Consider the following 25,327-nt stretch of genomic DNA (forward strand, 5'->3'; position numbering starts at 1 on the left):
AGTTATGATTTTTCTAAGATTCGGCTTAGCAGCGTACAGCCCGAAACTCGAATTTTAGTCCGAGCGGTTTTTGGCTTACGTGAAATAAATGAGAGTTGAAGATCTCATTAATAGGAACTCAACGGTAAAAAGACAGACGAAAACGGAGTCCGTATGAAGGAGTTACGAATTCTTTGCGGTCATTTAACAGTCTAAACGCCTCGTACTGTTAAATTTAAGATCGGTCGAGAATTAGCCGACGGAGTCAAAATGAAAGTTGTAGATATTATTTTTACCTACGCGTGAATATAAAGAACGTCAAAAACGGAGGTCGTATGTGAAAGTTACGGATTTTAGAAGTCGGAAGTGTGTTGTGCGAAAATGGGTGATGTGGCACAATCTTGGCCATTGCTTTCTCCCCAAGTCTTGCCACTAGATGGTGACATGTGGCACCAAGTTCAGCCATTTTCACCCTATAAATACCACCTCTCCCACCCTCATTTTCTTCACACCTTTCCCATTCTTTCTTCTCTTTACTCTCTCTCTAGAACCTCTCTCTAGCCCCGAAATCCCCCGAAAAGCCTAGGGAACCTCCCTAGCACGAGGCGGAAGCCCTGGAGTGCTCGACGGCTCCGAGAAGAAGAGCTTTTCGGCTCAGAAACGCTGCTCCAAGCAAAGCCTGGTTTTCTATAAAACCCGCTGTAAGTGAGCTACGCCTACGCTATTTTTAATATAGTTTTTATTTAATTATATTAACGTTATTAAGAACATATAATAAATACTTGGGCTGTTATTATGGGTTATATAAGTATTTTTTTAACGCTTATATAATAGTAATAATAGCTAGACTATTAATTAGTCTTGGCGAATAATAGACTAAAATCTATTGGTGATAACACTAGGTTTCGTCGAAGGAAATTATTTTAAAGTAAACGAAGCGCTGTCCGAGTACCGAGTCACCACCTTCTCAGGTGAGTGCATAGTCCCTTTCATGAACATGATTTTAATACAAGTATTGATTGAAGTATTAATTATATGTTTATGTGCGAGTTAATTGATGTTGCTTGAAATTCGTGTTAAAGAACATACCTGATTATATTTGATAATTTAGGATAAAGAGTAGACCTAAATTAAATATGAGGAATATTGGGTAGTATATTCTTACGAGTACAAGTGAGTTAAACTCAGAGAATAGAAGTTAGTATATGTCACTTATCCGGGAGTATGGATTAGACATAGTCATTGTCCCTAGTCCGAGAATATGGATTAGGCATAATCATTCGTCGTTAATCCGAGAGTATGGATTAGGTATTGTCCCTAGTCCGAGAGTATGGATTAGGCATAATCATTCATCTTTAATCCGAGAGTATGGATTAGTCATTCGTCCCTAGTCCGAGAGTATGGATTTGGTAAATTCGTTCATTTCTGATCCGAGAGTATGGAGTAGGTAAAACGACTAATCTTAGGTCCGAGAGTATGGATAACCTCGTTGCGAGGATCGACGGGGTGGGATAAGAGTTGTTTATATATATATGTATGGTGAAATTGTATATTTTGTGAATTTTAAACTATATATATGGTATAACATTGTGGGATTGAAATCCCTATGTGCTCACCAGGTTTCCCAACCTGACCCACTCAGTTTATTTATATCACAGGTGTTGATATGAAGTGACATTACACTGAGAGATTTAAAGAGATGTAGACCACTAGTGTGAATAATTGTAAGTTCTGTTTATGCTTATGTTCATGTATTAACGATGACATCCCAAACGTTTTAAAATGAAATAAATACGTTTCTTCGAAAATGTTTTAATAACGTATTTACCATGTTTTTCTAGGAACAAATTCCGCAACCTTTTTATAAAATAAAGTACTCTGATTTTTATAAAACATAAACAAAATCGGTCTTTTCTGGCCGTGATTTTGGGGATGTCACAACTATCAACAAAAGCATCTTAGTTATCCACCTGTATTCTGATAACTTCACTTTAGGCTCTAAATTAATTTATTTATTTTATCGATTATTGCTACTTTTTTAGTATAATTAAGAGCTTATTAGTAGTATAAAACAAGATTATTGCTACTTTTTTAGTATAATTAAGAGCTTATTAGTAGTATAAAACAAGGTGTCTGTTTTTCTTCCTTAGTTCCATGTCATACCCTAAATGAACATTGATACTCATGAAGAATACATCACTGCTATTCAAACAAATATATCTTTGAGATTTTTGAATATTCTAAATGAAAGAGAATTCAAATTTTGTGAAAAGTTGTGGTGACGTCCAACATCGATCCTATCTTTTTTATATACAATTATTCAAAGATCTTCCTACACTAACTTCTTAGCATTACTGAATGTGCAAGAAGGGCAAGTGAAATTAATCTCAAAGCTTTTCTAGGTTTGATTTGGTTTTCAACATCTAAGGAAAGTGAAGAATGGGCTTGAATGAGATTGTGTAGTTAACTCTTGTTCCCCTGTTTCTATTTGATAGTCATCTGTTTAATATCAAGTCTCCACCTATTGCAATCACAAAAAATGTTTTTATATTAAAATAAAGTCATTTAATTAAATTAAAAAAAGAAAACAAAAAAATAGAGTGCTAGGAGTTACCACTCCCTATAAAATGTTAAGATTGAGTGTTAAATGGTAAAAAATAAGGTGACACTCCAAAATATGACTTGCCAAGGTGTTATGAGTGTTATCACTCCCCTTAGCCTAAAGGGAGTGGTAACACTCCTAGCACCTTGTCATATCACTTTTTTGCTTGCTATGTCATCTTTTTGTCTCAACGCCTAAATCGAGAGTGGTAACACTCCTAACACTCTAATTTTTTTTCTTATTGAATATTAATAAAATTATACTTTTTTAAATATATTTTTATCAAAACCACAAACACTTAATATCAAATAAATTATATTTTTTAAAACACAACATTTCATATTAGCTTAAAAAAGTTGCAATAAAGTTTTGTAGGATGGTTTGAGCCAATTCTAGAAACTTATGTTGTAAAAGAAATTGTAAGTTGGGGTCGAATCTGTCATAAGGCTAAAATCAAGGGACCAAAACTGCCAAATCGTGAAATCCGTGTCATCTTCCTCCTTTGCTACCTCACAAACAACTTGATAATATTTCTCTTTTTTTTTAACCTGTAAATTTTGATTTCATGGAAACAAACCCATTTGCCAATCATATTGTTTCAAGTCTTTCTCTCTCCTCTCGCTAGACCCTTGGCGAGTTCCTGCTAATGAGCTTCATAGCGAATATTGAGGAGTGGTGTAGCATCTCTTGACGAGATCACTCCCTCAAGCTTTATGGTGAAATTTCTTTAACCATTCACATGCTTGCATATTCTACTTCCTAAGTTCCACCATAACATATTCAAAAGATGGGAGAGTGCACGTTGTTGCACAATTACATAAGTTTTGGTAAGTTGGCCCATCCATCTAGGCTTCATATTCCTATGTATGGTGTATTAAGTAATTATATGTGCTCACCTCAAGGGGACACATCTCTATTGTTAGAATTACACCCTTTTACAAATAAGACAATCTATTAATATTAAGTTACATGTGTTAGCTTAAGTGCAAACTAAAACATGAAAGTGTTTTTGGTACCTTTTGTCTGTCTATAACAAATATGAAATTTGGGTTTACCTGAAGATCGTGATCATCATCCACACACTCTTTGAACCATGTCCATGAGTTTAGAGTGTCACTTTCAAATAAGCTTATGATCATAAATAACAATTATGTTGTTTCAAGATTATGTGAAAGTGGTTCTTGACAAATCTTCATGATTTTTGGTCCTGAACTAAATGACAAGAGTAAATTACACGAATGGTCCCTATGGTTTGGGGTAATTTGCGTGTTTGGTCCCTAACTTATTTTTTTAACTTGGAAGGTCCCTACGGTTTGTTTTGTTACGCGTTTGATCCCTACTGTTTATTTTTGTTACACATTTGGTCCTTATCTTATCTAAAAGACTATTATTTAAAAAGGAAAAAATGATGGGGTAGGTGAGGTAAGGTGAGGGGGTGGGATTAGGGGAGTGTTTATTTAAATAAATTAAAAAAATCAAGGGCATAATAGTCTTTTTAGGTAAGATAGGGACTAAGCGCGTAACAAAAACAAACAGTAGGGACCTTCCGAGTTAAAAAAATAAGTTAGGGACCAAACACGCAAATTACCCTAAACACATGGACCATTTGTGTAATTTACTCAAATGACAATAAAAAACAATTATGAGTAATAGAGATGGGTAAAATGACATCTCCTCATGTGACATAAGGAAAGTTAATGGAAAACATAAGTTAATGTGAGGTACCAAAACCACTAATTTAGTTGGAAATAAAGACCAAACTTGCAACAATCACCAACTTTGGACTAAATCTGTAATTTTGAAGAAATTTTTGGGACCAAACATTTAATTTAATCTGTTTTTATGCATGAATTTATAAAACGTTCATATTGGTTAATTAACATTTTTCTTTATTTATATTACACTTACTACTTTTTAAATGATAATTTTTTTATCAACTAAGGCTGTGTTTGGCGCGCCACAGCTAGTTGATAAGCTAACTTATTTTTCGAGCTTTTTTATGTTGTCGTGTTTGGTAAGCCAAAAAGTAGCTTATAAGCTAGCTTTTTGAAAAGCTACTTAGACTAGCTTTTTAGGAGCTTTTTAAAATTTTTCTAAATACACCCCTTAATTAATTATAGAAACACATATTCTTACATGTCCTTTTATGTAATTTTATATATTTCAGCTATTTTTACCAAACGTTATTTTTTATCAGCTAGCTTTTCAGCTATCAGCTAACTTTTTATTTAACAGCTAGCTTTTCAGCTAACAGCTAGCTTTTCAGTTAGTCCGCCAAACAACTAAATCGAAATGAAGGTTCTGTTTGGCGTTTTATTTTAAAAAACTAGTTTTTAACTTATTATTTTTACCAAACAACTAAATCGAAATGAAACATTACAAATTAATACATCAAGAGTTTATACTACACTTATTGTAAACAAATAATGGCCTACGCAGAAGTCACACTGCCATTTTGATAAGTTTTAGTTAGGATTTGGTAGGGTGTTTATGTTTTCATTTTAAAACAACTTATTAATTTATTGATTTTTTGAAAAATCAATAAGTTAAAAAATAAGTGTCTTTCAGCTATGTGAAAAAGCTTTTTAAAATAACTTTTCAAAAAATGATTTCAATAAGTTACAATTTGTAATTTTTCAAAACTCCTTATAATTATTTTTAATGTAAAAATTTAATACCCATTAAAATATATATAACTTAAGACAAATATTTTTTAACAACTTATTAATTTTTTCTACCATAAAAACTACCTTAAACACGTTTTAATTGTTTTTTTCTCATTACCATAAATCATTAAGTCATTTTGTCTAAAAAATCATTTTAAGGTTCAAAATGAAATCTCAAACACTCTGAAAATGATATATAAGATGCGTTGATTTCTTAAAATATTATTTAAAGAGCAAACTCTCTTATCTATACTCTCCAAAGTTGGAACCATAATGAGTGACCGATAACCCATTTTTTTAATTGTAAACAAGCATCTTACAATGAAATTGACATAGATCATCCTGTACAACTTGTTTTTTTTACTGTAAACATTTTTATCCAAATAATCTTTCATTTGACAACTAATGAATAATATTACTACAATTTATTTTTTATTTTTTGTTTAATAACAACTAATGAATAATATATATATATTTTTTATTGTAAACATTTTTATTTAATAGAAGAAACACGTGCTAGACTAATCTTAATCATTCATATTGCAACAACTCATTTATTTGTTTATACCACAACTTGTCGTAAAATAATATTACTTATCCAAATAATCTTTATTCAACTAACAATTAATAAAAAAAAAATCCACGTGGTTAGCATACCTACCATATATTATTTTTGGTTCCTAGGCTTTAAAAACGAAAAACAAAGACCTACTGAATATATTCTGATTTGAATCTTCGATCTTTTACACCATGTTCCTATGTTTTTGAGTTCAACCTAACCAAAAAAAATTGATTAAAGCAAGAGAAAATAAAAAAAAATTGAAATTCGTGTGTTTCATTAAAAAAAAGGAAAAAGAAATAAATCATAACTTGGAGGATTTGATTTTTTTTTTTTTTTTAATTTAGAAACATAAAATATAGTTTTTTTCCTCTTATTTTCTATATTTTTTTTATGTATGTATTTATTTAGGGGGTGTTTGGTTTGGCTTTTCAGGAAGCAAAAGTTCTTTTTGGAAAAATCATAAAAAATCATATTTTCCTGACTTTTCCAAAAAATTCATTTCTCCTTGTATCCAAATCCAAAAGTAGTTTCTAAAATGCATTTGACAAACATCTTTTCTTTCTATTTAAAAGGACTTTTGGCTTCTAAAAACACCCTCTTATTTTATAAAACTCTAAAACTAAACTTAAAAGAAGTATTTGGTTCGTTCCTAACGGATCCCGGAATATGCCATTTTATTGTTGAAAAAGACTGAACCGGCGAAAAAAAGGAGCTTAAAAGTGACGCAGAAAACCCCATTCCTTTTCTGTACATTTTCCAACGACTCCACTTGTGCTCCAATTCAGATTTCCAGTCTACGATGCCGGAAGAGACGACGTCCATAGATTACGTAATGGAGGCCGCCTCCGGTCCTCATTTCTCCGGCTTACATCTTGATGCCCAATTCCTTTCTTCCCCAAGATCTCTTTCTTCCTCCCTACTTGCCGACTCAATCAAACAGCCTTTCGTCATAGGTATTTGCATCACAAACTGCTTTCTTTAAATCGATCACTCCTGTACGAGTTTAGGTTTTCTGATATGCCACTCAATTGCTTCTGTTGACTTTTTCGTAGGGGTTTCCGGAGGTACTGCTTCCGGTAAGACGACGGTTTGTGACATGATTATTCAACAGCTTCACGATCATCGTGTTGTTCTCGTCAATCAGGTTTGTATGCTATTATATGCAGTTTCCAGTGCAATAGCAAAAACAATTAATAGAGTTTACAAGTAATACTGGCCCCATTATCGATTGTGTACGATTATAATTAAGGTTCTGTTCGGTGCATAGGGAGGAGGGGTCCGCATTTCTAGCGCTGGCCCTGTCACTTGGTCATACTGTAACTTTTATGCATTTCAGGCAGGGCCCGATCAACTTGTAATTATAGTCTATAGATGCTAGAAAACAATAATAATGAATGTGAATGGTTGACCATTCATATACCTTCTATTGTGCAAAAAACTTCATGGTGTGATGCCTAAAACCTTTAGAAGGTCACAGCATTTATCATGATACTGATGTTAGGAAAGAGTGCCCCTATCATTACCTGATGTTAGAAGAGAGTTCTTGTGTAGTAACCAACCATCAGTCAGGTTGAGTTAGAAGTTTGGCATTCAACTGAGTATTTTTTTTACCCTAATTTTCTTAACTCATGTGAGAATGGGTCCAGATTTTGCTTATTTAATGAATTGATATGACATGGTTGATGTTGGATTTAGCTTATCATTAATTACAGATACATGCTAGATATGAGATTTCTGGTCTCTAGGTACTTTGTAATATATAACACTTGCTTTATTGTTCTTCCACTGTTCCAAATGGCAAACTTCTAAATCTGAATTAATAGTATCCTTGAAGTTTCTAATATTCCTTTCTTTGTTTAGGATTCATTTTATCGTGGCTTGACTGCTGAAGAATCTGAACGTGCCCATGAGTATAATTTTGATCACCCTGGTAATGTTCTCATTAACTTAGGTTGTGTCAGTGTTCAACTTGCTCATTCTTTGAAGTTATAAATAAAAAAGCTCTGTTGTTGTAGATGCTTTTGACACAGAGCAAATGCTAGAGTGTGTTGAAAAGCTCAAACAAGGAAACTCAGTACATCTTCCAATATATGACTTTAAAAACCACCGCAGGTGTTCTGAATCCTTCCGCCAGGTATTCACTTCTGAACATGTTGTCTTCAGTGGCACAATTGTAAATATTGTCGAAACTGCTTCATCTGACCATATAATTAGTGCCATGTGACCTTTTAAACTTGTTCTTTGTGTGCTTGTCAGGTGAATGCATCTGATGTAATCATCTTGGAGGGGATACTGGTATTTCATGACCAAAGGGTTCGTGACTTAATGAACATGAAGATATTTGTTGACACAGGTGTTTATTCTTTACCCATACTTGTTACCATGAATTTTATGGAACTTACATTATTCATTGACAAATGACACATACTTATGCTAGATGCGGATGTGAGGCTTGCACGTAGAATAAGGCGAGACACAGTTGAGAGGGGTAGGGATGTCAATTCTGTCCTTGAGCAGGTAAGCACCACTACTTTTTGAATGATGGTTTAGTACTCATTGTCATTAACCATATGAAACTATACAATGAATAAACATTTTATTTTTGTGTGTTGTGCAGTATGCTAAGTTTGTAAAACCTGCTTTTGATGATTTTGTTCTTCCATCCAAAAAGTATGCTGATGTCATCATACCACGAGGTGGCGATAATCATGTTGCAATAGACTTGATTGTGCAACATATACGCACAAAGCTTGGTCAACACGACCTCTGCAAAATATATCCAAACGTATATGTGATTCAGTCAACATTCCAGGTATTCCTTTACCATTTAACCTAAAGTAAGGGCATTATGGTCATTTTACATGGGCGACCCCTCTACCCCTCCCCTATATGTAAAATGGCTTTAGTCGTGGGGGCTAAAAGCGTTAGGAAACAGGGACCAAAAAGGAAACAAGATTCCTTTTTGGACCAGCTCCAGAAAAATTCACTATATCCCAGGGACTAAAAGTGTAATTATGCATATGGAAATACCACCAACCAAAGAGTTGAAATAAAGTCTTAGAAAGTAGCTAGTATGAATACACAACATTCAACTGGCTACATATGTTTGTATTGTAATATAAGAGGGCATTACATTGATTCAAGATCTGTGTTACAGATTCGAGGAATGCACACACTGATTCGAGATAAAGATATTTCAAAGCATGATTTTGTATTTTACTCAGATCGACTAATTCGATTGGTACTCGACTCTCTACCCTATTTGAATTTCTGTAATTTTGAGTTTTTATTACTGATTAAATGATATTGGTGTCAGGTTGTGGAGCATGGGCTTGGTCATTTACCGTTTACTGAGATGCAAGTGGTCACACCAACAGGTATTATGATGGTGGTTTGTTTTTTTCTCATGAAATTATTTATATTGCTGGAGATTAAAGTATGTATAAATGCCCCTGTTCATATTTGTTGCAGGGTCGGTATATAGTGGAGTTGACTTTTGCAAAAAGCTTTGTGGTGTCTCTATTGTTCGAAGGTGAGTAATATGATTTATTAGTTTTTTTTTTATTTTTATTGTATCGATTTCATGTAGGAAAGCTTTGAATTTCTATTATTTGTTTGTTTTACAGTGGTGAGAGTATGGAGAATGCATTGCGTGCATGTTGCAAAGGTATAAAAATTGGAAAAATCTTGATCCACCGTGATGGTGACAACGGGAAGCAGGTAAATAATATTTCATTCATTCCTCTAGTATCATATGTGATGTGGCTCATTTTCCAGAATCATAAATAAATAAATAAAACAAATTATCTTCCATAACACATGCAGCTCATCTATGAAAAGCTTCCAAATGACATTTCTGAAAGACACGTGCTTCTCCTTGATCCAGTTCTTGCTACAGGTTAGTTAGTTTACAAGATTAAGTCATGTCCCATTATTTAAGTCGATTAAGCAAAAAAGAAACATGATTTTATTGTTATGGGGGAACACTGCAGGTAATTCGGCTAACCAGGCAATTGAACTGCTGATACAGAAAGGAGTACCGGAATCATACATAATATTCCTCAACCTCATATCAGTGAGTTTTGCGTGATTTGGAAATGGTTGTGTGGTTTATGCTTTATATTGGAATGGACTAATGGTGTTGTGATGTGGTATTTATTGTGTAGGCTCCAGAGGGAATCCATTGTGTTTCAAAAAGGTTTCCAGCGGTGAAGATAGTTACATCAGAGATTGATGTTGCTTTGAATGACGAGTATCGTGTCATACCTGGTCTTGGGGAGTTTGGTGACCGTTACTTTGGCACTGATGATTGATTGGGTGTAACCAACCATCTGTCATGATTTTATTTTTTACTTTTCTCCTGAGCAGCAACCAGCCTTAAAGGCCGGGTTTTGCAATGGAAGAAGTTTCTTCATTCTGTACTTGTAAGTGGTACCCTCGTGTGTGTTTGGTGGGTGGTCATTGGGTGTATTTGCTTGTAAATATTAGCGCCACAGGGCATGGATTTTACACACACGCTTTTTTGGGGGGCCAGACCAGAATTGATGTTTTAGGAAGTTCAAATCAAATATGGACATCATCATCATCATGCTCCTTTGATTTCTTTTATTTTGAGTAGAGGACATTATATTATGCGTTGCTTTGTTCAAATAAAATATGGAGCATCTAAGACTAATAATCGTATTTGCTGTTTGGTGTACATGTGTGCATGTTACCCATCAATAACATTCAACAACATAATTTGGTATTTAAGAAATAAATTTTCTAACATGAATATATAATTTACTAGTTTAGTGACCACGGGTTATAAAATTAATTAAAACTTTATAATAAAAATTTATAATTAATAATCAATTATTTTAAATAAATTATTGATTAAAAGATGTATCAAAAATTTTAAAGTTATTATAACTTCAAATTTAATATATATTTAAAAAAATATAAATTTGAATTTTGAAATGAGTTGTGTAATATATCTTATATGATACATCCTCCTTAATAAATAAATGGTTTTTTTTTTTGCTACATTTTAATTTCTTATGAGTTTTGATAATTGGTATTTTTGAAATAAATATTATTTACTTATTAATTTTTTGTTTGTTTGATTTTTTAAATTTAAAATCATATACTTATATATGTAAAGTATTAAATATCATACTTATGATATTAATTTGTAATATATACATTTATTTATTTCTTATTTTAAAATTATACATTAAAAAAAAATTATGTTTACGTTTTAATTTAATGTTTAATTTTTCTTAAATCAACCCGCGTAATATACGGGTTTCACACCTAGTGGTATAATATTAATTATGAGTTGTATTAAAGTGATATTTGACAAAATGATATTGAAACTATCTATTTATTAGAATAGGGATTACAAGTGAATTGGATGAGGGATGAAGATGTTTATTTTTGAATAATCTACCAATTGCACATCTTAGTTAGTATATTTAAAATAATGTATAATGGTATAAAAAAAATAAAAAATTGATAATGTTATTAATTATTGAATTTCTTGGTCATTGTTAAAAACTAGTAAATGAGCTCGCACATTGCTGCGGGTTTTTACATGTTTTTGTTGTGTATAAACCAATTATATTTTACAAAGCTGAAGCTTCATCGGTTAAAGTAACATTTAAAAAATAAAAATGATAAAAATGTCTTTTCAAAGTAGAGTAACAAACATATTAATAAGTCCATAAAATATTTTTGCCTAGTTAAAAATAAGACCAGAATTGGAAAAAACAAAGACTATCGTTTCCAAGTAATGTGACAACCCACAATAGCTGTTAATATATAGTAAATAAAGTTGACTAACATATAAACAATAGAAATTTTGGGTTAAAGTTTTAAGTATCTAATTTGAAAACGTTTAAGGAAAATAATTTGGATTTGAAGATAGTTTGTCAATAAATGGAAATAGTTTAGGGATCAGTTTCATAATTTAGATGTTTTGAATGCTGAAATTCAATCACACAATAAACCTTCTTTAAGATATGTCACTCAAGTTACAATCTTGGAGCATGACTCTAAGAATTGTTTTGGAACGAAGTATGACTCATCTTTTTGATTTAACCATTTCAACAATTCATGACTCCTCTTCTTTTTGACTTTTAAGGTTGGAATTGGACTAGAATCATTACCCTAAAATGTTTTTGAACCAGAAGCTAGAGGAAGAACTGTGGAGCCTAACCATGAAGGGCTCCAACGTAACCGCCTATACCGCCAGATTCTGCGAACTGGTGGCACTCTTTCCCAACATGGTTCATACAGAAGGAAAGAAGATGATGCTAGGCTTGAGAATCATACACTCTTCATTAGTAAAATGCGTTGAGTAGCCTTTGTCACATATCTGAGAAACGCTCAACAAACTATGCTTTAATTCGGGTGTAAAGTTGACATTTTCAAAGCCCAAAACCCTTCTAAATCACTCCTAGGGCTTAGATATGACTTGTGGACTTGCATATATGAGCTTAGAACACCAAAGCCTTGTCTTTTGAGGAGTAAACATGAGTTTACGGCCCAAGAACACTCTTGGACCCCCCAAAATACCAACCACATATACCATACACACATAACATGCTATATCATAACAAATCACAGAACAACCATGCATTTCGGGTCTACTATGTGACTGGTCCGCCGTATCGGGCCTTCATTCCACCTGGTCCACCCTCCAAGTCTAGTCATGTCCCTTGAGTCTGCAGAAAGAAGACTCCAATAACCTACTCTGATCAGAAAATAGTCGCTTGAAGTTAGAACTAATGAACCTTGGCCTAATAGGCTAAACTATTGATTTTAGCATTAAGATGTGTTTTATCATAAACCAAAAGATTTATTTCACTAATTATAATTTCACATTTGTCATTCAAAATAATACATTCAGTTTTTTCCATTACATGTTCTCGCTCTAACGATTCAATCTTAAGCTTGTGTCCAATATCTCTGATCGAGATAGCAGGTTGGGAGAGTTGGTGATTCAGGGCAAGAGGCCACAGCGTGGACCAGTTCTGTGGTATTTTGGAGCAAAAGAAGAAGAAAGTTAGAAGAAGGAAACAAGGGTCTAGCAAGTAAGTCTGTCATATATTGCAATCAGTTCGTGCATATTCAATTGCTACAGACATCGTATTCACTACATGGCAATTCAATAATCGTCTCCTTACATCCTCGATTCTTCCCGTCTCTACTCGACGAGTCGGGCAACAGAATCGTCGAGTCCCACTTGAATACTTAGAAAAATAAACATTAAATAACATACCAGAAATGGGGTCGTTACATGTTGGGCATGGGTTAGGACCAAAAGGGGTTTTAATATACGTATGAGTTGCATCTGGAAAACTCTTGAAAAATCTAAATTCCACCACCATTTATCACTAGAGTCCGTAAAGGAAATAAAGTGAAACCTATTCGATAAGTAGTACTGTAATTGCGCTAATTCTTCTCCACCTCTTATATGTCTACACCATAACCATATCCAACCTTCCTCTTCCAACTCAACACATTGCTCGTTATCAGAAGAGGTATGGGGGAAACTGCGACCCAACTCGTCAAGTCGTATGCGCGACTTGCTGAGTCCCTCCATGTCCAAAACTATTCAGTTGATACCTGCAACACATACCCATATTATAACCTTTTTGGTCCTAACCCATGCCCAACACCCGTACATGACCTAATATTGGTCAACCCATGCCAATACCACCTGCAACCCATGCCAATGAGAAATGGTCTATGGATAACCTTGCGAATTCTTACATGAAGGAAATTTTGAGGCTTCACGGTGTTCCGTTAACGATTGTGTCAGATCGTGACAGCCGTTTCACCTCACGATTTTGGAAAAATCTACAAGAGGAATTGTACAAAATGCGCACAATAGCAAAAGAAATGAATAGATGTGCATAATAGATCTACCTTTATTGTACAATATGCACCACGAAGAGTACTATTAGCTATAGTAACTTATAGAAAAAAAAAATTAACTTGCATTTTGTATATATTTATAATGTTACTAAACAGAGGAAAAGACAAATTTACTTTTCTAATCATTAAACCATTTGCAAAGAAATAACAAAAAAATTAATAAAATACAAAAATAATCTATGGAATCGTAGGTGGGCTCTCGTGGGCTCCGTTTTTGCTTACTGGACTGAAATTTTGTTAAAAATCTAAAAAATATTTAAAATTTTGTTATTTTTGCATGACACGAAGTTGTAGATTACATCAATTTTGTAAGCACAAGCTCATATAAGATTTTTGAAATGGAATTCGATTTTGTCTTGCAACAATGGTAAAAATAATGAAAAAAGAAATTATACTTTGAGGAAATTATAGTCCGAATGTTGAAATCGAAGCCCATGAAGGCCCATCTCTGGTTTCATTGACCATTTTGGTCATTTCTTAAACGGAGTATTTTTAATTATGTCCACTAAAGTAAACCTGCACATTTGCGATACCAAACCGGTTTTGGATCGGTTTCGAAACGGTTCAGTCTTTTTGAGATCGGTCTCGAAATGGTCCGGTATTTTTTCAGACCGGTCCCGTTCAGTCTTTTTTCCATCCGGTCTTTTTTTCAGACCGGTCTTTTTGCCGACCAGTCTTCTTTTGGACCGGTCTTTTTCGGTCTCGTTTCTCTGTCTTTCCATATGCCTTTTTCGGTTCGATTTACAAGTTTTTTTTGTTCGGTTTTGATATTTTCGATTATTTTGTTTTGGTTTCGAGTTTTTTCCATTAATAAATATGAGATTATCACCAAAATAATAAATTAATAATTATTAAAAATGATATTTTAAATTTTATAAAAGAAAAAAATAAAATAAATTAGATAGTTTGTGATTAAAAATTGTATAATTAACACAAAAATTATATATTTATAAAGTTTGGTTACAAGTTTATTTTTCTAGACTGGTCTCAAATCGGTCCAGTCTTTTTCAGGACCAGTCTCCGAACAGTCCGGTCTTTTTTGGACCGGTTCAGGACGGTCTTTTTTAGGACCGATCTTTTTTCGGTCCGATCTCGTTTTAGACCGGTTCTGTCTCGGTCTTTTTTTGGATCCAGTCCGAGACCGATCTTTTTGTGCAGGTCTACACTAAAGGTGTGTTTTGACAAAAGTAGTTGGTGGTTGTTAAAAACTTTTAACTAAATATGAAACATAAGAATTAAAAAAAAACAATTTTGGAAATTGATTAAAAACTCAAAAGTATTTTTTTTTCTTAAACGCTATATGAAAGTAATTTTTAGATTTGAAATGTTTTATATGAATTAAAAGCTAAAAACCAATACTTGCAAACAAATTTTTTTGTTTAAACTAACATTTATGCCTAGTTCCTAACTTTTAGTAAAGAAGGAAAAGAAAAGAAAGTAAGAAGAAAAAAAAAAAAAAAACGAAAAAAATTATCTTTTGTATTCCTTTTAAATCGTAGGAAAATGATAATTTCATTTTCTTTCAATTTCTTCGTTTAATAAAATTCAAAAACATCAATTTTCAAACAATCATTTTTTTTCTGGCTCTACTCATTTTCTTAAAATTTAAAAAAAAAAAAAAAAAAAAAACGCCCTTATTTGTCTTTTTAGAGTAAAAATTACAGCCATGCCATATTACGGTTTTGCCCCCAACGGACGGAAAAGATTGTGTCTGATACATTTATCCATTCGCGCGCCACCAGTACGCACTTTACGGCCACCGCGGACCAAATATGTCCGTCTTCTTCCTCTCTGCTCCACCTTCGATATCCGCTTCCCTCATAACATCCCGCTCTACCACAACCGTCACCTCCTCTTCCTCTGTTCAAATCCTCCCGCTACCACACTCGCAGCCACCTCCATCGACATTATCTGGACGATTATCTTCAAATTCTTTGCTTTCAAACCCCCAAACCACTCCAATCTCATCGTCAGGATGTTCTCTCAACTGTCCTCACTTCGAATCGTACGTCACTCAACCAGTAGTGTTTATAAAATTTTGTCACTTCTATTCATACGTCACTCCAATCTCATCTTCAATTATGGTTTCATTTTACAGGTGTTCAGGCTGTACTCACGAGGATAATCTCCATCGTCCTGTTATTTTAGAAGAAGCTACTACCTTCTTCAAGAAACTTGGTGTATCCGATTTCACTTTTGATACTTGTAGGCTGGTACATCTCCTATAAGCCTGAGTAGAACTAATTTGAAGTAATTTAGAGTTCAAAATGGAAATGTGCCTCTTTCATTTCCTGGGAACAGAAAGTATATTGGAAACAAAGCTCATGAGTTCACAATTGAATATATATACATATATAGTTTTGTTTTAGCCTCCATCATCATGGAATTTACTTCTAAGTTAATCCATATGTATGTCTATAAAGTAAACATGCTTTCAATTGCAGTGGGGATGGAGGTGTCGTGCTAAACTTGCCATACGGGGTTCATGGTCTGATCCTCTGATTGGTCTCTATCAAGAGGGCACGCACAACGTAGTGGATATTCCTGACTGCAAAGGTCTGAACTTGTGTCATTGTATCATTACCTTTTGTAGTATTATGTTAACATTAATGACAAGATAAAAGTGATTAATTCACCTATATTTTGTATATTTCACATGTTTCTGTATCTTTGTTAGTTCCTTATATACTTATGGTGGTTATTGCTAGCTCAAGCTTTAAAAAATGTCCTAAGATTACCATTTGAATTCATTTTGAGCTAATTGTGCAGTTTTTCACCTTTTGTCTGTGCAGCCCATCATCCAAGCATAAATGCTGCTGTTGAGCTTCTGAGAAAAGGTTTGTTTTTAAGTTCTGAACTCAAATTATGTTCTGAAATATGTATAATTCTTAGTAGACAAAAGTTGAAAAATCTATCTTTGGTCTTCTGACTTTTTGTTCAGGTATAAAGATTCTGAACATCGATCCTTATGATGAAGATGAACGAACTGGCTATTTGAGATATGTTCAGGTGCAACATGTTTTCAATCTAAATGAAGCTTATTTATTAGTAGTGAGTAAGTGGTATGTCTATATGCTAATTTAATAGTTATCTGTAGATGGCTGTCACTACATACAACACATCTCTTCCTGCTTCTGAGAGATATAGAAGTGGTTAGTTCTTCATTGGATATTTAAATCACATGTTGGACTATTTAAAAATATCTTGGAGGTCAAAATTGAAATATTTGTTTGTAAATTTACAGGTAGAGTACAAGTTTCCATTGTTTGGAACTCTCGTAGTGAAACTTCTGCAAGTTTTGAAAAGTTGAATGACTTAGCTACTGTAACAGTTTTTAACCTCTCTCCTTTAAATCTTTTAAAACTTAAAGTTTTATTTTGATATACTTTGTTTGTGGTTTGTCTTGTAGTTCATGTGGAGAAATGGGGGGCCAAACAGCAAAGTTCATTTAATTCATTCTGTTTGGGCAAACTTTCAAACATCCACCAACAACGTGAGTGTTGTACTTTTGTTTTTCAAGTAATACTTTTGTGAAATAATCGCTTTACAAAATTCAAATTACTATTTTATTCTTCTGTGATGCAGGTAATTTTTGGAAATAGGTGGAGGCATCTATTAGGAGAAAGAGAATTCTGGGAGCATGTTGGAGGAATTGATGTCTATTTGGCTCCATCAAGCTTTGGCCAAGCAAATACAAGGGTAAAACCGTAAAAACAAAGTGGTTATCTTACTATTCTTATCTTCTATTTCTTGTAAATGTGATTGTTTGTTTTTTTTCAGGCTTTTGATTCTTTGCTTCAGAAACTACATAAATATGTCCCGCTTGGAGCATCTGTTACTGACCTATATGCTGGAGCTGGAGTCATTGGATTGTCACTGGCTTCTGCAAGAAAATGCAGGAAAGAAGTGTTTATATGTTGCTCTGATTGTTTTGAAGTTTCATTCATTTCATCAACTAAAATTTTCAATCTTAACATTTTCAGATCAGTTAGATGTGTGGAGATCAATAAGGAATCCAAGCTGGCTTTTGAGAAGACAATCGACCGATTACCAAGCTCCATTGACAGCAGCATTAGCTGGCATCTTGCTGACACTTCAGTTGTTAGTCTCCAACTCTTCTTCTCCATATTCTTATTATTTGCTTACTTTATGGGAAAAAGACCAATTTGCCCTCTTACTCTAACGCCATGTGAAAAGGGACCAAAGCTGATAGGAAACTACAAAAGAAATACTCAGGGACCATTTTTGTAATTTGGTCATGTACAATATATCTCTCAGGAACCACTTTCTTGGCTTGTGGGATCAGAAGTTGTTGTGGTTGACCCTCCTAGAAAGGGACTTGACCCATCTTTGATTAGTGCTTTACAGGCGATTAGATCAGCAGAACGTAAAGCCATGGCACTTGAAAGGTAGAAATAGTCAAGATGTTAGTTGTTGACTTTTTTGATAAGTGAAGAATCTAAAGTTACAATGTGGTTTGTTTTTCTAGTCCAACATTCAAGGCAAAAGATGAAAAAAGACCTTGGATTCTAAGAGCAAGAGAAGATTCAATTGAAATTCCAAGTAGAACCACACAAGAAGAAAGTCGGTCTTTACCTCAAACGCTTATATACATAAGCTGTGGTTGGGAAAGCTTCAAAGATGTAATTCTAGACCTCATTTTTTCAAAATGGTTACTTGAATATTATTTTTGACTTTATTTATCAGTTTAATTTCATCGCATTAATTGGATTACAGAATTGCATGGCGTTATTGTCTAGTAAGGCCTGGCATTTGAGTAAAGCCCATGGTTTCAATTTCTTCCCTGGTACCCAGAGGTATGTCTTTTTTCTTTTATTGTAGCATTGAAAATTGTTTTGTATTTGAATGATATTGCTATGCCATATTTGCGTAGATTTTTTTTTGAAGTGCAATGTATATTTGTAGTTCATATGGTCTAGTTATTTTATGTAATGGATATATATTTGTAAATTTTCTGATGTTGGATTATATTTTGCTGAGTGTTGATGTACCTGTGCAAAAAATTGGTGTATGCAGCATTGAAATTTTGGCTGTATTTAAACGAGGAGCTGGAGCAAGTGTGAAGAAAAAGAAATCTGGGAAGAAGAAGAAGAAGAAAAATAAACCCTCCGTTTCCTTGTAAACATTAATTCATTTCATTATCATTAGATATAAACTTATTATGTATGTGTATGACCGACTAAACAATGCATTTTTGTCTTATCTTTTTTTTTTCCTAATGTTTTATAAAAGAATCAGTCAAGTCAAAAAGAAAGATCATCTTAGACATGATTATAGTTTTTTTTTTTTTTTTTTTTTTTTTCTATTTCAACAGAAAGTAAACCATCTTTAACTTTATATTGTTAATTAGCACATACAGTCTAAAGACCTTGTAAAGTAGCAATGATATCATTCTACCAACATCATACCTTTAATACAACAAATCAAATTTGTTGTTTAACAAGATATACAACATGTATAAAACAAATTTGATTAGTTTCTTGTAACATATAACAAAACATGTGTTTAGCATTTTCTCATACACGCTAAATCAAAAATAACACGATCCATGAACATCAATTTCTACACAAATATATATATGCCGTACAAGTTACATACATAACATTATAGGAGCAACTTAATTTAGAGGGCTATCACTAGGCATGTCCCAGTTATCATCGTCATCTTCCCTCTTCTTGTTCACACTTTCCAGCTTATCATCGTTTGGGTTCCTAAAAGGCGTGCGTCTGTTTTATTCAACGAAAACAAAAACTTGTGTTAGCCATCAATGATAATGATGGAGATGAACTCATTTCAGTTCTTACTCTAAAGATAACAAATACTGCTTTGTTTTGGAGATTTTGTCATTTTGCCCTAAAAATATTTTCAAAATCTACCAACACAGGAATGCAATTGAAATTGAATCCCATGTGATGCTAAATCGCACCAAAATGCATATGGTTTAGTAGTTGCTCTAGCTATTCTAAACTAATGGTAGTAATTCATCGAATTCGCAGAGAGATTGAAGTTAAATAAACGGATTCATATCGAAATTGGAATTACCTGCGCCGATTGCGCTTTGCAGCCTCGCGAGTCTTGCGTTTTTTCTCTTCTTGTTTGTTCTCGAAGTACCTGCGACGCTTACATTCCTGGATGACGCCAGCCTTCATAACCTCTCTACGGAATCGTCCTAGTAGCTTTTCCTCCGGCTCGTTGTCCTCCACGATGACCTGAACGTTATATGCCGAATTGAAGTACAGAGTGTTGGCGTATGCCAGAGATGGACAAACCACAGACATCAAATCATTGGAGCAAGAAGAAGATGATGATGAAGAAGAAGCAACCAATGGGGCAAACGCATCTTTCTGCTTCGATGAGGAATCGTTGGAGAGAGAGAGGTGCGACGGTGGAGCTTTGGACGGTTGTGTTGGAGCTTTTAATGGTGTGAAAATAGATAGGAAATTCGCTAAAGCTGAAGAAGCCATTGATGCAAAAATCGAGCTCTCAGATGAGACGAGTGACCCCTCTTATCTCTCTGTCTCAACAGCAGGATGATAAGCCCAACCCCGAATCGGAATGGATAGAGTGAGTTGACTCGGTTGTTCACATTAAGACATGGGCTTTGTGTTTAGCCCATTTGGTATGTACAAGCCTAAACCAAAATTTTATTAAAATTGGATAAAACATATAAAAACGCTGATCATATTTATAAACTTTATTTTTATTTAGTTTCTATTTTATAAACTTTACTTTTAAAACCTAAAATTTAAGAAATAAGTTTATAACTAAACAAAGTACATAGTTACAAAAGAATGTATCTCTTTTAATTCCGTTCGCTTCATTTAATGGCTACATTTTTTTAATTGAGTGTATAAACTAATACAAACATTATCCTTTTATCATAAACACATTTGAAGAAAGGATGATGTTGGCATTAGTTTTAGTTTATACGTCATGAAAACACAATATATATATATATATATATATATATATATATATATATATATATATATATATATATATATATATATAATCAATAATAATATGATTCACTAAAAAAATCCCAAAAAAACATTTCGATGATTCATTTTTATGATGGTTTTCTTGATATTCACTAAAATTGTCATTTTTATAGAGATAAATGCAAAAACTAAATTGTAATATCAATTTAACTAAAATATTTCCTAAATATATTTATATAATCGTTAAAAAATTTCAAATAAGTAGCTTAAAATAAATTATAATAATAATAGTTAAAAATAACGCTATATAAATGATTATATTTTTACCTTTAAAATCAAAAAATAATTTTTGATGTTTTAAATAATTATAATGGTAGAAATTAAAACATTAAGCAAATAAATTTTAAAAAATTAGTTAAAAATAACAACTATTAATAATATTAAACCATATATAATTTTTAATTTTATTGCTATGTAACTCGCGAGTAGAAGTCATTCAAACGATTGAGATTATGACGCTATAATATATTTATATATTATCATATAATTTAAAATAATCAATATATTATATCAAATTAATATACGAATTATTATATCAAATTTAACAACAACGTTAGAGTTATATTTTAAAAAATATATATTTGTAAACACTTCAACTATATAGGTGTTTCTACGCATTACAATATCAACTCAAATATAAATTTCAATTTCATTTAAAAAAACTAAAGAATATTTTGTAAATAGTTAAAAGTGATAAATTATAGTGATAAAAGCAAAAACTAAATTGTAATTTCAATTTAACTAAAATATTTCTTAAATATATTTTTATAATCGTTAAAAGTTTCTAAATAAGTAGTTTAAAATAATTTACAATACCAACAGTTAAAAACAACTCTATATAAATGATAATATTGATAGCTTTAAAAAAAATGTTTGATGTTTTAAATAATTATAATGATAGAAATTAAAACATTAAACAAATAAATTTTAAAAAATTAATTAACAATAAAAACAACTATAAATAACATCAAATCATATATTATATTTAATTTTATTCATGTGTAACTCGCGGGTAGAAGTCATTCAAACGATTGTGATTATGAAGTTATAATAAATGTATATATTATCATATAATTCAAAATAATCAATATATTATATCAATTTAGTATATACAAATTATTATATCAAATTTAACAACAACGTTATTGTTATATATAAAAAATCATATATTTATAAAGACTTCAACTATATAGGTGTTTCTGCGCAACGCGTGGGCATTCACCTAGTTGTTTTTAAGAGAATCTATTGTGTACAATCCAATTGACTGCTTATTAGCATTACTCAATCACAACGAGCTAATACGTGAAAATGTATTTTATTAATATTATTAATATTATTATTATTATTATTATTATTATTATTATTATTATTATTACTACATTTGTAAACGGAAATAAGAAGCTATTTTATCCAATCAAAACATTCAAACTCACTTGTTCGTGGTATAAATCATAATAAGCTAGGGGTGATAATCTTCGATCCAACCCGTAACCCAACTGGCCCAACACGAAAATAAACGGGTTTGGGTTGAGATTTTTGACCCACCAACCCTCCTATCCGTTTATTTCATCGGTTGAGTTGGGTTATCTGTTTGAGTTCGCGGGTCAACTCGGTAAACCCGATTATATATATATATATATATATATATATATATATATATATATATATATATAATGTTTAAAAAATATATTTAATTGATTATTTGATTATCGTTTAATCGTTTTCCGAATTCCAAAATTGCAAAACATCTTCGAGTCGACTTAGCGTTCCTTAGCCCCTAAGAAGCTCCTAATCAAAAAGAAGTGCAGTCTTCAGTCTCCAAACTCACAACTCTGTGTCTCTCGTTTCCGTCGATTGAGGCATCATGTCATCAACTGTAGCAGTGTCGCACGCACACCACTCATCGTCATCACTCTTGTTTATGGCTTTATGTTGAATATTTAAGACTTTATGACTTCATTTTATTTCTATTTTTTAATTTCATTTTAAAATGTGTTGCTTATTTAACACCGTAAATTTTCAAACAAAATTTTCATTTAAAAATCGCATACTTATCACAACATATCGTATAAAAATCTCGTTTATTCTATTCGCAAAACACAACTCCATTAATAATCCAGGATCTTCATAACTCTTTCCCTAGTGTGTACAATCAAGTCGGTACCGTACTGCGATCCTGAGAAACCTGAAAAACATAACACTTACACGTTAAACACAAAGCTTAGTGAGTTCCCCAAAATATCACATACAACACATAAGCCACTCGAGGCTATAACTCGGTATGACCCTCCGGTCAATGTGTCTCAGCGGGACCCTCTGGTCCGGTCTAAATCGTTGGGCCCTCCTACCCGGTCTGAATTGTTGGACCCTCCGGTCCGGTCTGATCGAGGACCCTCTGGCCTCATGAGTCGTTGGACCCTCTGGTCCGATCTATATAACACATAGCATACATATAACACAATGCAGTTAAATCTCAAACATACACATACACATAAGACCCTCCAGTCTGCACATAGATACCACTCTAGGTAATGTATAGTGAGAAGACTCACCTCAGGTAACTCGGATAATCTCGAATCTTGAATACTGATCTAGCCTTCGTCTAATCACATAAACAATTTTCATCTAATTAACAACGACTCTCAAAGGCTAGATTAACCCCCCTTATAATTCCTTAGAAGGGTAAAAGACCATTTTACCCCTCCAAGACCCAAAAGCCCAATTGTTGACCAAACCCTAAAAATCAATGAAAGTCAACTTAGTCAACGGTCCAACTTTGACCAGACTCGCCGAGTGCATTCGTGGGACTCGACGAGTTCATACGCATCTTCTGAATCCTGCTAAGGTCTCATTCGACTCGTTGAGTTAACCTTTCACTCGACGGGTTACCACTGATCACAAATCGCGGTGCAACCTGACTCGACTCGTCGAGTCCTCTCATGGACTCGGCGAGTTTCCTCCATGGCAACTCCCAAATGACCTTCTAAGGTCAGATCTTTTTCTCTAACTTGTAGATTTGACCTTTAATCACTCAAAAGTCACGTAAAGGTCCAATCTTTATGCTCATGCAACACTCATATGGCTCTATTTGATGAATTAGCTCTTAATATGACAACCAAGATCCAAAACCCCTAAAGGAACTGCATAAAGCTGGATGATTGGGACCCTATGGACCTCTCAAGGTCCAAATCTAAGGCCTATTTCACATTGGGACTTCTCATGCTTCTTATTCCAACTCAAGAAAGGGTAAAGAAACCCTTGATTCAATAAGCCTACACAATAAAGAAGAAAAGGGCTGAATTGCTACCTCAAAGTGAAGCCTCATTGCTTGAAAGCCTCAGAACAACAACCTCCTGTGGTCCTTCTTGCCGGATCACTTCTCCTCCTTAGCAAAATCACATCAAATGGCTCAAGATGGCTCTCTCTCTCTCTCCCTCTCACTTTACACGCTCAAATATGTTAGGGTTCTTTTCTCTGGAAGGGTGGCCGCAATTGAGGGCCATTAAGGACCCTTAAATAGGTCACAAACCCAAACAATTAGGGTTTCTCTGCCCAGTACCTACTCGGCGAGTCCCTCTTCTGACTCGTCGAGTCCGCTTATTAAATCCACGCGATCAAATCGACTCGACTCGGCGAGTTGGTCCCTCAACTCGTCGAGTCCCTCATTCAATCTCAAGATTAACATACACAATAATGTTCCTGAGGATCCGGATGTTACACTTATTAAATGGGTTGGGTTTGACCCATTAACCCACGAACCCATATACTTATATGGGTTATATAGGTTGGGTTGGGTCGATGTTTTCAACCCACCAACCCATATATTATATGGGTTGGGTTGGGTTAATGTATTCTGACCCGTCAACCCGCCAACCCGAACCCAACCCAATTACCAGACCTATAATAAGCAATACACTTTTAAATAAGCAATATCAAACACTCTCTTAAATGATATAACATAAACTTAGGCAGTATACAATAATTAACCTCCAAAAGACTTATTAGTTTACGCATCACATTTCCATTAAAATTTATTTAACAAAACCTATTTTTGCAAACTCATTCAACTACCTCATTATTTTTAAGTATACATTTTAATTTCGAAAAAATAACATTAACTGACACTTTTTTTTTGGAATGTAAAACCAATGTATTTTTCAAGATCAATAATTGACTTAATTCTTCTTCATTCGTAGTTAATTAGTGGTCACAATACAATGAGTGAAAAGACAAAAAGAAAACAAGCTGCATCGTGAAATCTTTTTATATGATAAAGTCAATTATTTTAAAGATTATATCCAGACATAACATTGTTATGCATAATATGTTGTATTCTATTAATAAACACCACCACATCCAACATGAGGAAACCAAACGTATCAAACGCAAATGGTATGACCACTTGTTGGTTTTTCATCCACGATTTCCATGTTTTGTGACTTTGCATGTAACAACTTTTAAAGTAGTTTGCCTCGCCTTGAAACCCCCAACCCTCAAGCCCGCGAGAGGGGATACCTCTGTAAGGTCCACACAAACATGTTTCCCTCTAACCCATCAAAAAACCAAAACGTCA

General features: G+C 33.3%; 3 protein-coding genes across 3 annotated transcripts; 2 read left to right on the forward strand and 1 right to left on the reverse strand.

Moving 5' to 3' along the window:
- The first annotated feature begins 6,441 nt into the window (after window positions 1-6,441).
- Window positions 6,442-10,397, forward strand: LOC145032290 (uridine/cytidine kinase UKL1, chloroplastic). The gene is made up of 14 exons (XM_078981053.1): window positions 6,442-6,762; window positions 6,862-6,953; window positions 7,670-7,739; window positions 7,825-7,943; window positions 8,066-8,162; window positions 8,247-8,326; window positions 8,427-8,621; window positions 8,967-9,050; window positions 9,126-9,186; window positions 9,281-9,341; window positions 9,436-9,529; window positions 9,635-9,707; window positions 9,802-9,884; window positions 9,976-10,397. Exons 1-14 carry the CDS (start codon window positions 6,609-6,611, stop codon window positions 10,120-10,122), a joined length of 1,410 nt encoding a protein of 469 aa, XP_078837179.1. The 5' UTR covers window positions 6,442-6,608; the 3' UTR covers window positions 10,123-10,397.
- A 5,051-nt stretch (window positions 10,398-15,448) lies between these two features.
- On the forward strand, window positions 15,449-18,965 carry LOC145032291 (S-adenosyl-L-methionine-dependent methyltransferases superfamily protein). The gene is made up of 14 exons (XM_078981055.1): window positions 15,449-15,737; window positions 15,831-15,945; window positions 16,177-16,288; window positions 16,525-16,569; window positions 16,674-16,741; window positions 16,830-16,884; window positions 16,977-17,056; window positions 17,142-17,225; window positions 17,318-17,431; window positions 17,513-17,833; window positions 18,011-18,141; window positions 18,222-18,375; window positions 18,470-18,549; window positions 18,770-18,965. Exons 1-14 carry the CDS (start codon window positions 15,505-15,507, stop codon window positions 18,873-18,875), a joined length of 1,698 nt encoding a protein of 565 aa, XP_078837181.1. The 5' UTR covers window positions 15,449-15,504; the 3' UTR covers window positions 18,876-18,965.
- A 242-nt stretch (window positions 18,966-19,207) lies between these two features.
- GHS1 (Ribosomal protein S21 family protein) lies at window positions 19,208-20,286 on the reverse strand. Its single transcript, XM_078981056.1, has 2 exons — window positions 19,796-20,286; window positions 19,208-19,479 (listed from the first exon to the last, which is right to left on the reverse strand). The coding sequence occupies exons 1-2, from the start codon at window positions 20,215-20,217 to the stop codon at window positions 19,371-19,373; spliced, it is 531 nt and encodes a 176-aa protein (XP_078837182.1). The 5' UTR covers window positions 20,218-20,286; the 3' UTR covers window positions 19,208-19,370.
- Window positions 20,287-25,327: the final 5,041 nt, after the last annotated feature.

Source organism: Lactuca saligna, chromosome 2 (assembly GCF_052625555.1).
Source record: "Lactuca saligna cultivar CGN05327 chromosome 2, ASM5262555v1, whole genome shotgun sequence".
In the NCBI taxonomy this organism is placed as follows: Eukaryota; Viridiplantae; Streptophyta; class Magnoliopsida; order Asterales; family Asteraceae; genus Lactuca; species Lactuca saligna.

Bases quoted from the DNA above. Each gene is read 5' to 3' on its own strand.
- LOC145032291 (XM_078981055.1), top strand. From the start codon at position 15,505: ATGTCCGTCTTCTTCCTCTCTGCTCCACCTTCGATATCCGCTTCCCTC. The intron at 16,742-16,829 runs GTGCAACATGTT...AGTTATCTGTAG, and splicing joins GCTATTTGAGATATGTTCAG to ATGGCTGTCACTACATACAA. The intron at 16,885-16,976 runs GTTAGTTCTTCA...GTAAATTTACAG, and splicing joins TTCTGAGAGATATAGAAGTG to GTAGAGTACAAGTTTCCATT.
- GHS1 (XM_078981056.1), bottom strand. From the start codon at position 20,217: ATGGCTTCTTCAGCTTTAGCGAATTTCCTATCTATTTTCACACCATTA. The intron at 19,480-19,795 runs GTAATTCCAATT...TGAATAAAACAG, and splicing joins GCAAAGCGCAATCGGCGCAG to ACGCACGCCTTTTAGGAACC.
- LOC145032290 (XM_078981053.1), top strand. From the start codon at position 6,609: ATGCCGGAAGAGACGACGTCCATAGATTACGTAATGGAGGCCGCCTCC. The intron at 7,740-7,824 runs GTAATGTTCTCA...CTGTTGTTGTAG, and splicing joins GTATAATTTTGATCACCCTG to ATGCTTTTGACACAGAGCAA. The intron at 8,163-8,246 runs GTGTTTATTCTT...TACTTATGCTAG, and splicing joins GAAGATATTTGTTGACACAG to ATGCGGATGTGAGGCTTGCA.